The sequence below is a fragment of the Gobius niger genome, assembly GCF_951799975.1.
Source record: "Gobius niger genome assembly, chromosome: 7".
Taxonomy (NCBI): domain Eukaryota; kingdom Metazoa; phylum Chordata; class Actinopteri; order Gobiiformes; family Gobiidae; genus Gobius; species Gobius niger.
This window is the reverse complement of record NC_136858.1, coordinates 16,911,153-16,928,580: the sequence shown is the minus strand read 5'-3', so window position 1 is coordinate 16,928,580 and position 17,428 is coordinate 16,911,153. Positions and strand designations below refer to the sequence as shown.

The window sequence follows — 17,428 nt, the reverse complement described above, 5'->3', positions numbered from 1 at the left end:
AGGGTGGCTGGGCGCACCCTTCGAGATCGGGTGAAGAGCTCAGTTACCCGGGAGGAGCTCGGAGTAGAGTCGCTGCTCCTTCACGTCGAAAGGAGCCAGCTGAGGTGGCTAGGGCATCTGTTCCGGATGCCTCCTGGTCGCCTCCCGCGGGAGGTGTTCCAGGCATGTCCTAGTGGGACAAGGCCTCGTGGAAGACCCAGGACACGGTGGTGGGACTATGTCTCCGAGCTGGCCTGGTGTCGCCTCGGGGTCCCCCCAGAACAGCTGGAGGAGGTGTGTGTGGATCGGGAAGTTTGGGCATCGCCGCTGAGACTGCTGCCCCCGCGACCCGGCCCCGGATAAAGCGGAAGAAAATGGATGGATGGATGGATGGCTATTGTACCCAGGAAGTACAGAACAAAGTGCTGACACCGAAGAAATTACACCGGTTTACCCGAGGATTACTCAACTGCGTGAATGTAAAATACTACTTCAGGTATGTATTTGACGAGGGAGCATTATAACATGGTTTAAAGACATGGCTCAAAAAAGTCGATTGCATTATACAAGTCGTTTAAAGCTACTGTAAGCGGTCCCGTTTTGTCGGACCGGCATGGTTGTATTCACACATTGCATCGCTAAATGCGCCACTGTCGCAAACAGCGAGGCTAACACAGAGTTCAGCATTATGGTAGGAGTTTACAAAAATATCATAAACTAACAAACATCTGACAGACCTGCTCTGATGCAGCTGAAATCCTCATGAAATGTCAGTTTGTTTAACAATCCAACATCTACAGGAGCTGTCAGGTCTTTTCCTCCTTATGATCAAAGCAGGCACCTGAGGCAGCTCTACACTGTAAACTTAGTTCTAAATAGGGGAGTAGCAGAGCAGGGGGCACTGCTGACACCTCCTGACAAAAAAAATCAAAAAGACACAGCTTTGTGCAGCTTTAATGTAAACTGAACTAGAATGTTCTCATCCTCTTATAGCTTATTTATTTGCCCTGTATTCAACCAAAAAAAGTCTGACTGAGGTTCAGGCACATATACAGAGGGGAACCTATTGTACATATCTTAGTGACTGCAATTTTACACAAACCATACTTTCTTATCAAAGACTTAGGCTTAAAGTCTCCATAAAATAATTAAATGCATGACATTGTTCAGTAAATTTGTGAAATCCCCATTGAATATTAAAAATTGTCACATTAAGTAGAGCCTTTGCCCAATAAATTTTGTACAGTACAGATCTGTGCTAAAGTGGTTTCATTTGCCATCTGATGCATTTGATCCTCAGTGACAGATTCCACTACCCCACCTTGTGGTGTCTGCGTCCAAGCACAGATTTACAACTTGTAAATCAACATTCAGGAACATGCTGTCACATCGCTCGCCTCCGCCTCTGCCGGACCAGTCAGTTAGCACTGGCTCAGCCGCACTGCCATCAAATTGTGCCTCTGCCCAAGCCAAAAGCATGCTGGGTACACAGATGGAGTAGACAGAAGGACACACAGAGACAGAAAAGGGGGGATAACAGAGTACAGGAACTGATGCTCACAACAGATGTTTACCACAGTTCCCTTATTGCACTTACACTTCAGCTGGCGCATCACCAACCACTTTACAGATGGACCACTCGAACCATATATATTTGGATGTCTGATGTATTCATGCAAATATGTCCAGGAGACTGTAATGTGTCCAATTTCTATAATAAATCACAACAGCAGAGCCATGATGGCTCTGCTGACAAAACAGGTTGGTCAGAAGTCAAAAGCAGATCCTGGAGGAGACTCCAGTAGATTTTCCAAGGAAATTAACAAAGCTAAAAATGATTCTGTGTAATTAGATGTTCCAAGTGGAACGGTTCGACTTTTGTCAAAAAATAAATAAAATAAAAGCAAAGAATAAATCAAACTGAATGGTGCTAATGATAAAAATGATTTGTGGGCAATATTCACATTACAACACCACAAGCTGGAACCACCCCTACAATTATTCACCAAACTGCAGCCAAGAAAAATACGAGAAACACTATTCCCTGGCTGTTTCATGATCTTTTTACGGAGTGTCCGAACAGACAACAAGTTTCCTAACAATGGACTGGATGAAGCAAACATTCCTTTAGGACTTTCAAACTGCTCGCTAAATTTTGATGTGCCACTTCACAGCGAAACAGACTGCGTGTGACTTGACTTTTACACCAAATAAAGTGCGGTTTCAAAGTGACTGGGGAGTAATTGATTCACGATTTCACTCTTGGATGTCTTCCGTCCGCACAAAAATCTGAGATGAAAGGGAGAGGACAGAGAGCGAGGGACAGATAATCTTCTCCGAGGATCAGTTATCTTCAGCAGAGGCGCAGTCGCCGTTCCGCTCAAAATGCACATTCCTGGACCGTGACTCCTTTTGATGGGAGTAAACAGGCACATTTGATCAGCCATTTCCAACCGGGTTTAGGCGGACAGGCGCGGCTCCACTGGCCACTCATTGCGGCGAGTGGAGACGTAATCAATGCACTCCGCTGCGAGACAAGTATTGGATTGACACAGTTATCCTGAGAAGATAAATGCAGATTAGGGAAAGCTCCTCTCTCCGCCACAGCGCAATCAAAGAGCACGCCCCCATCTCCTTGTTTTTGTCAATACACATGATAGCAACTTTGATTTCTATTTCACGCCTCAGTCCCAGCACTGTTTACAGATAATACCGGCTGCTTTTGACATTACGGACGCACGGCGGGCCGCACTGCGTTTCATTTGTCTGAGGAGATTTTAACTTACCGTGAAAATAGCATGATTCACTCGCGTCGTTGTTCAATTCTGAATCACCTTCCCCTGGACATGTTCAAGAACAGCAGCGGTGACTGGACCAAGGAAAAACAATCTTGCCATCTCTTTGTAGTAAATGTTAATTCAAATCTAATCCAGGGGTGTCAAACATACGGCCCGCGGGCCTGATCCGGTCCACGAGATGATTTAATCAGGCCCCTGCCCTGTAGAGGATCAATTACAGAGTATGTAGGGGGGAAAAGTAAGTCTCTAGCCCATTCCTGGGCAGAGTTATGAATTTTAAAAGAATAACCAGAATGCTCATTCCAGCCACACAATTCAATTTAAAAAAAGGAAAGAGTTCCACACGTGTCCAGCAGAGGGCACTGACATAATAAGAGCTCAGGATATGAACAACACATTACATAGCCACTTGGTAAATGGACAGTCTGCCCCAGGACTGCTGTGGCTTCAATAACAGCTTACCACCACCGAGTGTGGAGTGAATGAATAATGACTTCTATGTAGCACTTTGAGGAACTTGTGACACAGGCTTGTAAAGTGCAATACAAGTGTAAGACGTTGTTATTAATGAAGCTACAGTCAAGTTGGGGCTTTGACCAAATCACAGCTTATTATTATTCATTTATTGGAAAAAAAATCTCTAATCTATGTGGCAGCGACCCAAAATGAGTTTGACACCCTTGATCTACTCAGTGGTACTTTCTTTGTTTTAATCCGGGAAAAGTATTGTGGACAAAATGGTAGTAGGCGTAGTTTCAGTTAGTAGTAGCAGCAGTTGTATTATATTGAGCATGACTTAGCTTTATAGTAGAGATTTTGAAATATGTGTCAGAACAGTCATTCTTGTTCTGTCTTTGATATTTGAAAAACTCTTCTCCGATGGGTAATTCCTGGATGACTGAGAGCATACACAGGCCGAGTATGATTTAACAGTGAGGACACTATGAATCACTGTCTTTATCTCTCAACATGAATCACCCGCTAGACATTTTTAAAAGCTGCAACAGTGCCTATCGGAGAGAGAGAGGAAAAAAATCCTTCTACTTATATTTGCTTTATGGTTGATAAGTTGAGCAAAGCGCACCGCGGAATCTTTCAATAAATGCCAAAACGGAGAGGAGAAAACACAGCTAAGAATGTTAAACACGCTGGCCTCTTTGTCGGAGAGACGTGAGTGGATAAAAAAATAAAAAAAATCTCTTGGAGCGAGCGATCCTGGAGGTTTGGAGTGGCCGTTGACTGCACATGTGGCTCTCATTCGGAAGGCTGGAAACACACAGCATCACGGCTCCATTCGAGGGGCTTTTATGTTGGATCTCAAGTAGGTTTTTCCTTGGAACTGAACAAAGGTAATGGAAGCTATTTTAATTCAGTGTAAATGAGGTTTTATTTTAAATGCGGCGGAGGAAAGCAGAGCTAAAGGTAAAGGAATTAAATAGAGCTTTCTTTGACTATAATTTCATTAAAATTATAGATGTTTTCTTGGTGACACACAAGGTTGTTCCAATAATAAGGGTCTATTTATGATGAAACAACTCAGTACTGGTACCAAATGTGCCAGTGATCACAGAAATAGAAGTAATCACAGGGAAACTACTGCAAAAGTAGTTCAACTTTATGCCTATTCTGACATCTTTGGTGTCGTCACAAACATAATCGTAGACATAATCGTAGAACTGAAGTGAAATATGCTAAGGGATCTGTCAGATCTATGGGGAAATCAAAAGCGCTTTCCGACGGGTCAAAAGTACAACACTTTTATTGACAGAAGGTGACTTTTTTTTTTGCCATTACACATGCGATCTGACCATCCCTCCTGAAAGCTCTGAACAATAATGACATCACACATTGAGTCATCTTCTGGACCTGATGCTGTTGAGCAAAGCGGGCTTACGGCGCACGAATGATTTACAACCGCTGGAGCGTGCGTTCTGTCTTTCACCGCGGAGGAGCAGTCCAAAAATAAGAGATCCCCTTAGTGTTTTGTAAAAACTGCTTGTAAAACATCGCGCTGAGATGTCCACAGCGTTCACATGACATCATAACTTAATATTGAAGTTAAGGGCAAAGTCAAAATCCTTCTGAACCAAGACGGATTAAACATTGATCCTTGTGCTACATCAGATATTGTCTTATCAAATCCAAGGAAAGACCCAATTCAAAGTTAAGACAACGCGAAAACAAATGGAAAACTCGCATGACTGATGGGATATAAATGAGTTCTAAGCGCCGACTTTGACAGGCAGGCGTTGCTTTGAAATAAAGAAGAAAATCTCTGCTTGCATCTCTTGTCTTTCGAACAGAGAGGAGCGCAAACACAGCCACAAATCAATGGCGTTGTAATCAATCAGGACTCTGAGGAGCGCTCCAGTTTATTACCCACTCCCTACTTCATCTCAGCAGTAATCTGAAGACGACGACGTGCGCCCTTTTATTCGGCCGTCAGCCCCAACCGCCCCGGCCTCCTACAAAACGCTTCCACGTCTCTCCCTCCGCGTTCGCAGACAGACTTCCAAGAGCCGCTTTGGAGCAATGGCTGGTCCCGAGGCGCCTTTTGACACACGAGCGAAAACACACTCTTATGCAAACGATCCCAGCGGCTTTTCGCTCGGTGGAGAAAGAAAGCTTTGAGTCTCGGAACAGGGCCAGTTTAGTTAAAGCCACGCCGCGTAACATTTTATTGCATAACTGGACTAAAATGCAGACAATCAACGAAACTTCCAAAACCGGCGGGACGGCACTATCTCGTCACCACGGAGATGCCGCTTCCAAATGCTTAGTTTTGATAACAACTGTAACAATAGTACTGCCGTGGTCTAGTTTGCTAACGTTCCGCAGTGTGGCTTTAAAAGACAAACGAACAAAATCAAAGCCGATGGGGGGGGGGGGGGGGGGGGGGGGTTAGTACCTTCGCAGATCCGGTCAAGCCGCTGGCGCTTCACTTTGTGTTTGTCGGCCAGAGCCATGCTGGTGCGAGCGTAGGTGCCCTCGGTTTTCGAGACTTTCTGCCCACCGCTGCTCCTCCTTTGGTCCTATGGTTCTTCAGAGGATAACAACTTAGAGGGATGCTGTGTTACACCTGAAAACAACAACACGATTTAGATTTAGTTTGAGATTTGTCCGTTTCAAGATGTCACAGTTCATTCCGACTAAAAGACAGACGTGTGGAATTCATTAATAGATTCCTTTTCTCAATAAGAAACAGGTAGGGCTGGTAATTACTCTTCCGACTTATCGTTCAATAAATGACAGATAAACGATACATTTTTGGGCTCAAAATGCATCGTCTGTACCTTTAGTTGTCGCATTTTATGTCACATATTTTAAATGGAATACTATATTTTTCCCCCTAAATAGTTGTATTTCATTGTATTTCACGTTTATTGTGGGATATTTTAAGATTTTAAGTTCTGTTCAATCAAACCATTATTGTTATTTTTAAGCTTTATTGGCTTCAATAATATTGTTTCCCTCTAGGGCAGGGCGACATGGCCTATCACAATAACGATATATTTGACGATATAATTGACAATGGACAAATTACTTCACAATCACAGCCTTATGCATATTGGGAAGATTAATTCAGACATATATTTTTATTTTAACGGCATTCATATTTCCTCGCAAATATGACCTACTTTAGCAGCTTACATCCTTCATTTCATCTTACTTTTTAAGCACCTGCCCCCTGTGTGCTATCATGTCCACAACAATACAAAAAATTACAACGATATCAAAAAATTATATTGCAATAACGATACGATAAAGCCCACCCCTATTTCTCACGCTATTTTCTGGGCCCAATTCATCAAACTTTTAATTATTTTATCGTGACAGGCCTAGAAATAGGGATAAACAGGCGGAAGTACATCTAGACGCTTAAACTAAAGCTGGTGTACGCAATTTATTTTCTTGCAGAAGAGCAGACACTAAAGTTTATAGTATATAAAAATAAATAAATGAAACCGACCAGGGTGCTTTTTTATCAATAGTTATGAAGGACAAGTTGCAGCCACAGCCATGGCAAACGGTTTGCTCCACTACCTCATCCATTCACGGTTTGTAAATGGAGAGAGGCAGGCATCCCGGCTTCAAGTTGAGATGAAGAATCAAAGAAACCCACAACAAAAATGTATTTGATGCTTTTACTTTGACATATTTCTCATGTGTGAACTTGTGAGATTTTTTTATTCCACAAATCCTTTAGAATGATAAGTCCGCGTTATCACTGCAGGTCTAGCCTTTTTCAAAGTGTGGACGACACCCGCTCCACATCCAAAAGAGCAGCGTCTCTATTGACGGAGCAATAACAGTCTCCTGGCAGTGATAAAATGGCTGACCAGTCGGCCGTCTCAGGTGTTTTCTGTGAAGACCATTTACTTCAATAACTGAGACCCCCCTCCGCCCCTCCCCTCTATCTGGACATGTCACAGCTGTCACCCACCCCTGCAGAGACGCCGCTGTCCACGAGAGGGAGCGCCCCCTCTGAGCTGATCAAAACAAGCTGAAAATATGTCATCTCTACCCCCCCCCCCCCTCGATCCAAACCCTGTGTAGTAAACGCAGACAAACTAAACAGCAAAGCAAATGAGGCGTTTTACCAATCATTTGCGTTGCCGAGTGACTAAGGGGCAGCCGTCTAATTGGTTCCTGCTGCCGCCTGAGGGCCGCAGCAGCATTTTTTTTTTTTTGTGGGGGGGGTGGAGGGAGGAATGCACAGCCTCTTTAGGTGCGAGGCGACACAATGACAAACAGATATGGGCCTGCCGCGCGCATTGACTGGGGAGGAATGTGGGTCAGTTAGTCAGCAGGCGGAGAGGGGAGGTTGGATCAGCAAAATGAAGACACAAAGGGAGGGAGGGGGGGGGGAGCTTGGGGGCGGAGGGAAGGGATAGAGACAGGGAAAAATCATCCTCCTCGGACTGAAGCCGCTCGTACAATGTAAGAGATGACGAGAGATGGCAATGGATGGAAACAAATCAATATCATCATTTCCCCGGAGACGAAAATATTTGACCAATCAATTGATGCCATTGAAAGAAAATGTCCCACTGAATGCTACTCGCTACACAACAATGCGAGTTTATGTGATAGCTAATATATTGTAATAACTGGCCAGATTTTCCAGGCCCACACTGCCTGAATTATTCATTTTCATACATTTTCAACACTGAAATTCAGATCGTATCAACAGACTTGGGCCAAATTCTCCCATGAATAAGGGATGCTCCTTTCGGCTGCGCAGATACTTCGGGTTAATGGCGAAAAAAGGTAACACAGACTAATATTGCTCAGGCATGAATTTTCTTAACAGCATGATTATTACTGAATCAGTGCAATCGACAGATTTGACCAAGTGGAAAAGGTCACGACGATGCAGTTGGAGGTAAATATCACAGTGTGTAAAGGTCTCACGTTATTCTAAATGGACTTTTTGAGCTTTAAATCACGTACTTACCTTAACGTCGCAAACAAAAACATCAAATCTACAATGATTTCTTAAACGTTTGAGAGCGTCTCCCTCACAATAGCTCAGAAAACACTTCACACACGGGGAGTCTGCATTTTCCGTTTAAAGTGATAGTCTGTAAGTTTAAATACAAATTTAGTAGATTGTGAATAATTGACTGATTGGGCTTGAAATTTGACGTAACATAAGTAATATTAAATAACAATATATTTTCTAAAGGCTTTGCTGATTTCTACAACTAATCAGAATCCCCGGGATACAACTTTGACCAATGAGAAGAGCATTCCTGTGGACCGGCCAATCAGGAGGGAGGCAGAGGAGCTTAACCCTTTACTTTTGAAAGTTTCTCCTCCTTTTGCAAACTAGGACAGGCCTTCTGGTTAAAGGGAGGACAAATTTGATTGTTTACTTTCAAATTTCACTCTTATCTCTCTTCACTTTGCAAACTTACAGGCCATCACTTTAACATAAAAGTGGGAAAGCAGAACCAAGTCTTTTTTTTTTTATTAGTTTAAGGATTCATTATAATCAGGTCTCATCACATCAGTCTCAAAGCTGAAATACTGCATTGTAGACCCTTAAATGTTTACACAATGACAAAGCACCCAGTCATACGCTGTCAAATTAGCTTTATTTTATGAAGCGTTTGGAGGAAATCCAAACGGTGCGTTCTGAGCCTGACTGAGCCGGCGTTTTTTGCTGCTGCAATAAGCCTTTACAGCAGAGCGCAGCGAGCGCACTGGCCTCTTCCCACTGTGTTCAAACGCTTTCTTTATTTAGTCTCCGCTCTCAAGTGCCGCTCTCACTCCACTATTTAAATCATGATGCATCGAGAAGCGCGCTGTAACTACAATTAGACTCACTGGGCTTTGGGAGGTGGGAGGTATACGCGCGGCAATATGGCTCAAATGATGAATGGGTGCTGCATTTCGATTTGCCCAGCTGTTGAGGCAATTTCCCAGCTGCGTGCTTTTTGGGAGAGGGCACCGGCAGCAACGCCCCGTGAATCTTCCAAGTGAAAAACACATCGGGGTTCAGTTTCAACTTCGGCTGAAAATCACTGCACAGTTCTGACAAAAACACTCCCGTTGTTTTTGTCTTTAAGTTAACCCGCGCCGGAGACTCGGGCATCGCCGCCCCCTCCTCCGCAAAGGTAAGCGTATAGCTGCCAGAGAGTGCGCCGAGCCACATGTGGGAGTTGGAAGAGAAGTAAATTGAGCAAGAGGGAAAGGCAGGAAGCAGTCAGTCAGAGGCGGGGGAGTCACAGCAGCAGAGGCAAGGGGTTGTGGAGAAAGCTATGAATAGACCGGAGGAGAAAGACGTGCATGGGCATCTCCCTGCCAACACTGGAGGTCACGGGAGCCGCTGACCGCGTTCTGTACAGCGGCAACTCGGTGAACATAAGCAATAACTGCCTCGGGTGCTGCAGCGCGCTCGCATCAGCGTGCACAGGTGGCGGCGGCGGGGAAGAGTGATAGGAGTATGCAAGTTACGGTGATTTAAGTAGGACTCCTCAAGTCCTCTGTGGATGCTTCACAGGTTTTCGATTCCATTTAAAAGACTGAAACAAATGATCACAACTTTAGCAGGCATCAACAGGTGACAAAGGATAGCACTGCTTAAACAGAGGTCAGAGGAGAAGAAGCATTAAGTTGCACACAAAGAGTAAAGGTGCATATAGAGGACTTTCATCACTAGGAACCAAGTTTTCAATGAGAAATGACAGAATGTGAACAGAGACTAATCCGCTATGTTCACATTTATGACCGCAGTGCATATTTCACAAAAAAAAAAAAAATTAAAATCCATGAGTAACCGCATAGCTAATCGGCCGCCATCATTCTTTTAAACTCTTAATATCCTTTTATTGAAAAGTCTGTGGGAATATATAATGGCATTTTTTACTTCTGGAACCCTCCGGTGGGCGGGACTGTTGAGCTCCATTACATCGGCATGACCAAGCATGTGATGTGACCAAAATGCAATGATGTTTTGTTTTTTTCCCCCCTATTTATTTTACGACAAAAGCCTTCCAGAGAAAAATTGAAAGATGAATATCTTCAGTGCAACTAAAATGTTTTTTCTTCGGGCCTGTCAGCTATGATGAATGCATAACTGTTGCCCCACATTTACAGCAGAACAGTTCAGTTCCTATGTTGTGTTTGAGGGGAACTATCCATTAGCACGTTATGGAGCGTGACATGGAACAAACTGTCCCTTTAACAAATGGACAGACTATCACATCTGTAAAGATGAGTGGCTTTCTTATGGTTTTCCTTCTTAGTTTTCATACAATATTGACAACAGTATGACATAAAATGAGGTGACGACGAGGATAGATAAATGTCATAACAATATTGGGTCAACTCTCCTGTCATTTACTGTGATTTGTTTATGTTTCTCTACAAATAGATTACTTTTGAAGTCCAAGTGAGAAAGACACCCCCTGCTGTCTTGGGATGGAAAACTAGACTTGCATAAGGAATGCCAGTTTCTCACGGTTCTTAAAAGCCATGTATCGTGGTTTGTCGAACAACAAGTTAGCAGTGGCTTTAACAAAACGACAGAACAGCACAAAAGCAAAACAATAAAAATCATCGCAAGATAAAAGAGGCAAATGAAATGTGCCTACAGTTCAGTTCTGGGAACGTGGGGGCATTTTTGTTTTCGCACACCTGGAATGAGTTGGACTGCAGATGGTCAAAATCTGTTTAAAGTGGACATATCACGAAGAGCATTGTTTTGGGTGCCTCAGCATTGATATTTTATATTTGGAAAGAATGAAATAATAACGAATAAATACAGGGATGGGGCAGTTCCTGCAGGCTGTTGTTGGAATGACTTATTTAAAAACAGTTGCACTTTATTTTACACTACCTTGATATATTGTACCTGCTATATTTAGTACAATGTAATGTGCTATGTAACAATGTGTAATAACTTGTACCTATGGGTTACATACACAATGGAATAATATGTATTTGTAGTTTAGAGGTACATAATATAATAAGACTCTTAGGGTTATGCCTTATTCCATTAAGTACGTGTATGTACTACATAGGTACAAGCTATTACACATTGTTACATAACACATTACATTGTACTAAATCAGGCAGGTACCATGTATCAAGGTTGTGAAAATAAAGTGTAACCAAAGTAGCTTCCAGTGTCGTGACAGTGTGGTTTACAGCTTCAGCATGGCGTAACTTCGAGTGCAGAATGGCTCAGAACCGATATAATGTTGGCTTAAGGGTTTTAAATATGTGGAAACAGCTAAATTTAACAGGATTACACAAAACTGCGTGAATGATGTGCTACTACGACTCCAGGTATATTTTTGATGAGGGAACATTGTAGTAACATGGTTTTTAGCTCATAAAACTTGATTCTGCATGATATGTCTCCTTAAAATCAGCTGATGAATAAGCAACATGTGATTATGTCATAAGTAAGCAGCTGATATGTCAAGGCACAAACAAACTCAATCATAGTCCAGTAAAAAGGACCTTTTGTCTGAAGTATAGGATGAAATGTGGGGAAGACGAGTCGCATTGTTGCACTTGACTGTTATCTCACCAAGCCATCTTGTTGACCCTTCTATTTACACGTTGTGTACCTGATATACCGGCAAACATGCTGTACCTTGAGAACGTCTGATAGAAGGGTAGAATTTACACCTGGAAGCGTTCAGACATGACAGCTCTGGTGCGTACCCTCTCTGGTGGTCTCCGAGGGACTGCAAACCCCACTGGCTCACAACAAGAATCCACTATTCAGCACTTCCACACGCCATTTCAGCCCAAACCCCCAATCTGTGGTATACATGACTTCATTTCCATAAATTAATTCCAGAGACCGACTCGTGTGACAAGGGGATACACTCCATTTGAGAGAGACAGACTCACGGCATGCACAGGTCGAAAAGTCAACAACTTTGAGCTCGTCCAGAGAGGTGCCAGAGAAGAAGTAGAGCTATTTCATTGCCCTGAACACAATCACTTCAGGAGAGTTACATGAAGGACTGTTATGTAACTTAACAAAGACCTAAGAGACATACTGGAGGCTGGAGTCAAAAAGACACAACACAAATGGCATTCAGGTTTCAGAATAAGTAAGAGGGAGTTAGACAGCCGCATTTATCGGAAAAGAAAGCAATAAAAAGCTGGAGACGAGTTATGGGCTGCTTTTACACAGTCTGCAGTAGATGGCTTTCGATCACGTTGCGGCAAATGTCAACAGAAGCCAACTTGATGGACAGAAATGAACAGTTTTCATCATCTGACAGACTTGAACTTGGACAAAGGTGTGAATGTCTACCTACCTACCTGAATTTTTCTGTAATACTCGATACCAGTGTTGTAGTAGAGTCACGACTGTTCAAGTTGAAGACCCTCATAGAGTTTTCTTATTTTTCTCATGAAAGCTGAATCCATTGAGTCGGAGTCCACTGGTCTGAACCTCAAGTCGAGTCATGCGAAACAAAAATGGCCAGACCATAGTCACCAGTAGTCACAAGTCTGAGTCCAGGACTTGAGACTCACGTTATGAGAAAAGGATGCACTCAATGATATGAAAAATGCTGAATTGGCTTTGAGTAATTGGGCAGCTGATAAAACAACATTTGTGCCAAAGCCTGGTTTACATTTCTTTCCTTAAATCATAACAAATTTGTCACACTATCACCAATTTGGAAAAAGTCTAAAGCTCAATTTTCAAAGTGAAACATCTCTTTGCCGCATTTTACTGGGAAATTATGAAGACCAGAAGTCAGTCACCAGAACAAACTTTGAGTCTTACTTTGTTCTAAATTGCAGACAGGCCTGAGAACACATCAAGCGTAACATGTGCGTTGTTGCAGCTGTTGCATCAGGTTGAGCCCTTATGAATTTGTAACTTCTCTTTCTCACATGCCACAAGTAGAAAGACTTTCCCACACTTTTTTCTGCTGCGCATCTTTCTTCTCTCTCGCTTTTTTGCGTTGAAAAGGACTTGAAAGCCGGGCAGCCCATGAGATCTTGTTTGGGCTGGTACTAATAGTGCAAAAAAAAAAGAAAGAAGGAAAAAAAAACACAGAAGGAAAAGGAAAGTAAAAAGAAGAAGAAGGCTTTGTGAGATGAACCAGTGGCTCGGCTCAAGGTTAAATGGTTGCAAGTATAGAACATGGGCTACTCAAATAAATGTTCAGCATAGATGGAAAATATCATGTTATCATCACAAAGGAGTGTATTTTTTTTTTTTTTTTTTTAACAGTCTATACTATATGAGCCATTTTTGCCTTGACAAGATATCCAAAAGATATCAATCCGTTTAGATCCAGACTATACGTAACTACAAAGAGGCCATGACCGACAGTCCTTTTGTACAAACGTAATTTTTGTTACCTTGTGCGCAGACTTTTTTTTATTATACAACGATACAAAGCGGCTGCAGACTGTGTATTAACTAGAGACGCACCGATCCATCTTTTTTGCTACCGTTGCTAGGGTTTGAGCATCTGCTGATATCCGATATTTACCGATACCAAGAGACTTTCTTAAAAGTGTCTTTCTCTGAGTGAAATATTGAATTGACTCTTTTCTCCATTTTAAGATCAATAAAGTCATATTTCATTGTCACAATGTTACAGATCAATTATCAATGATATCTATTGATAAACTAATGGATGAACATTAAACAAGGATCACTGGACTTTTCTACACTAAATATCCTTGGGTATATGACAGGCTTTAGGTTTCAACTCACATGAAGTGATCTGATCATTACAAATATGTTAGATCAGTTCATTCTTAAACTAAAATATAAACACTTGGCTTCAGCAGTGGTTATTTTATTGTATTAGGCTTATTTAGGTGTTTCTATCGACATTTGCAGTAGTTAAAACTATGGTTACAGCATTTTCACCTGGAGTAGTTTGTCACACTTTCATGCCATTAAAAACATCCCCTTTCAATGTACCCTTCAAATGTTATACTTTTTTTTTCCAGGACTACCTGGACTTTCATAATAAACAAGTTTTTTTTAAAGTTATAACAGAAATACCAAAGAAACATTTACCGAATTCCACCGCAACGTACGCCAGCTAAGACACCATGTGACAGAAGAGGGCGCTACTATTGGAGAACTTGAGCTCGTTTCTATCATTTATTGATCAGAAGATATCCGAAGGTAAGTAAAACTTTATCTTTGGCGACGCAATGGGGCTCTGACAGTTAAAGCAGTGAGAGCAAAAAATGGTATTCAGTATCGGATATTCTCCAGCATCGCCTCCGATCTCCGATACCAGAATCGGATCGGTGCATCCCTAGTATTAACTTTATAATGCAGTTACTATTATGATAACATCATTTGTGCTGATCCTACATTGATCCTTGTAGAATTCAAATATAAAAATCTGATCATTAAAAAGGTTATTAAATCACTCTGACAAAACACATTTTCCACATATTCCACATTTGTAAAATGTAATGGATATGCCTCAAGGTTTTTGGACCGGTTTGTGAGCTCAACAAGCAGTTTGACCTCATCACCCCTCACTCTCATCCTGTAGTGTTGTTTATTTTTCTCTCGAGGTCTGAGTGCTTGTTATGCTGCATGAGAGGGAAAGAGAGACAGCCTCCATGCGATCCTAATTTTTTTTTTTTTCCCTCCCTTATTTGTAAATGCAATATGATGTATCCAATTCCATCCCAAAGTGTTTGCAACTTTCCCGCACATTTTTATCAAGTACATTAAGGTAGTATTTTTAATGTGGATTTACGCATCAACTAAAATGGCCAGAAGTTAATAGATGTTCAAAAGTCCAAGGAAATCTCAAAATGTTCTCCAGCCTAAGTGACCCTACATACACAACGTGAACCAAAGAAATTCCCACTTGATCGCTCGCAGTTCTGTGTCCTGAAGATCTCTTATTTAGGTGCCAAATTTAAAAAGCACAGCCTCAATCTGGCTTCAATCCAAGCATATGTCACTACATTTTTTTAGTCCCGCTGTTATCTTTTTGAACAGCCTAACCTTTTGTCCACACTATTACGACAATAAAACTACAGATTAGCGGAAGGTCTTTGGGACGGTGCCGTTTTAGTGGTGGGCAGTGCCTGGCTGCAGTAGAATCTCATTAACACCGCGCGCCTTTAAACACCAATAGCTTATAGTTACCGTTGGAAGAGCAGAGTGCGTTTGTGTGTGCGTGGGGGGAAGTGTGCAGCAGCGGCAGTTTCCCAAAGTGACTGCTTAAGAGGCTATGATTTATGTCCCCTGAAAGTGCAAGATAGCAGAAAAAAAAAGAAGAAAAAAAACGGGCAGGAGAGGGGAAGGTGGTTAGGGTTTCTCTTCTCTCATTAATCGGATAGTTGGGGCTGCGAGGGCCACGTAAAGCTGTCTCTCACCCGGCTGATTTACAACCTGCCCGTTCGCTGCCAGCCACTCTACTTCTCCCTCCTCCACTCCTCGCTGTCCAAATACGAGAAGGCCGACTGACAATTACATCTCCCTTCTTTCTTACCTAACTATCACTACGCTTCTGCCGCTTCTGTCAGTCCATCTGTATCCATTTCATTGGCGATTTCATGTCAGCCGCTGGCACCTGACGTCCTTTTATCTGCGCTTTCTCCTTTAGGTTTCTTTTTCTTTTTTTTTTTACCCTCCTCATCATTTCCTCTCAAATGAGACTGCAGCGCTGCTAACTGCTGACTTGCGCTAATGCACAATTTTGTAATAATGCCTATTCGTTTAAGTCACCCAGGAAACGTATAATGGTGACATTATTGAGCGCGGCAGCCTGTTAGCCTTACCCATCAAGCCTTTCACCGTGGCCCGCATTCCTTCTCTACTTACATCTAATCAACTCAAACAAAGTCTGGCACAAACCTCCGCTGGGATAATTGGCTATTTATTTTTTCATAACACCATCACAGCGCACGGACCGCCGAAGACTCACTACAATATACTCCACATCCAAATTCAATATAAAGAATTGTAAACATGTCACAGAATATTAAACAGGCGCGGTTATGGACAAGCAGATTCATATGGACACGACCACAATAACAACATGGCAGCCCTGGTCTCTGAGATGCAGAATGCCACGAGATGCCATTCCAGACATGCCACTAGTAACCATGCAAATGTGGTTAGAGAGTTTGGAGATTGTTTCTTCACTTATGTTGCTATATCTTGTTTGTGTCCCTGCGGCAGCTTCCAAGCCACTATGTACACTGAAAGGGCTTTTTAAAATTGCATTTGACGCCCTTGTCGCGTTAATGTGCTCATTCGGTCATTAAATACTATTGAATTTGGAGATTCTACGCTTTTAAAAGAGGTATAAAAACATGTCGGCCATATGGGAAACTTTTGAAGCGGACTTTTCTCTAAGCCGGGGTTGGTGCTACATAGTCAGCTCAGGAGGGACATTCTCCCGAGCCTTATAGATCGATCAATCCAGAATCACAGCAGACTATTTTCCGTGTGACCGGAAAAAAAAGGTCACAGGCTTAATATTTTGTAGAACCGCCTGCACTTCTCTTCACTGTGGCATCGCTTCAAAAAGCTTGTGCAATGTCCTGTGATGATGATGATGATGATGGGAGAGTGTCACCACTGCGCAAAGCCTTCTCTAGCACATGTCAAACATTCTCAATGGGGTTAAGATCTGGACTCTGTGGTGGCCAATCCACAGTGCTGGGAATAATGGTGTTCACAAATATCCCTGTTAGTAACTGCGCTAGATTTTGCAGTGATGAGTAATGTAATTGATTACTATTTCCTCTGTTAGAACAGCAGCCCCGTTTCGATCTATGTAAAGGAGATGATTATTTTATTATGGCTCTCAGGAAAGCTCCGTCCCTCTGATCCAGCTCTCTTCTTTGCGGCATGGAATTCATTACCCACACCATATCTGAGTTTAAATGTTCACTTCTAGGGGTAAGTCTTATTGTGTAGAAAGACCCAACCAAGGACATGAGCTGCAAAATAGCACTAGCTAGAAGCTGTTTACGCATCGCATCAGCTGTAAACCTAAATTGTAATAATGTTGATTGCATTGTCCCTGATAAATAATTGAACTAATAAAAATTTGAAAAAAAATAAAATAACAGTTACTTGGATGCAGGTGGCAACTTTGTTTTTGGTTAGGAAGTGTATACATAACCCTAATCTTAAAGGGATATTTCAGGATTTTTGACAA

The 17,428-nt window shown here is 42.3% G+C and overlaps 1 protein-coding gene across 4 annotated transcripts in view; it reads right to left on the bottom strand.

Annotated features, from left to right (window-relative positions):
- Positions 1-17,428, bottom strand: part of ctbp2a (C-terminal binding protein 2a) — a 72,685-nt gene that overhangs the window by 41,663 nt on the left and 13,594 nt on the right. For 3 of the 4 annotated variants that reach the window (XM_079559567.1, XM_079559564.1, XM_079559563.1), the window contains exon 2: positions 5,686-5,856. The exons of the other annotated variant lie outside the window; for it this stretch is intronic. In XM_079559567.1, coding sequence (XP_079415693.1) covers positions 5,686-5,743 — 58 coding nt within the window. In that variant the 5' untranslated portion in view covers positions 5,744-5,856. The remainder of the gene's footprint in view (positions 1-5,685; positions 5,857-17,428) is intronic. 4 annotated transcript variants of the gene reach the window in all.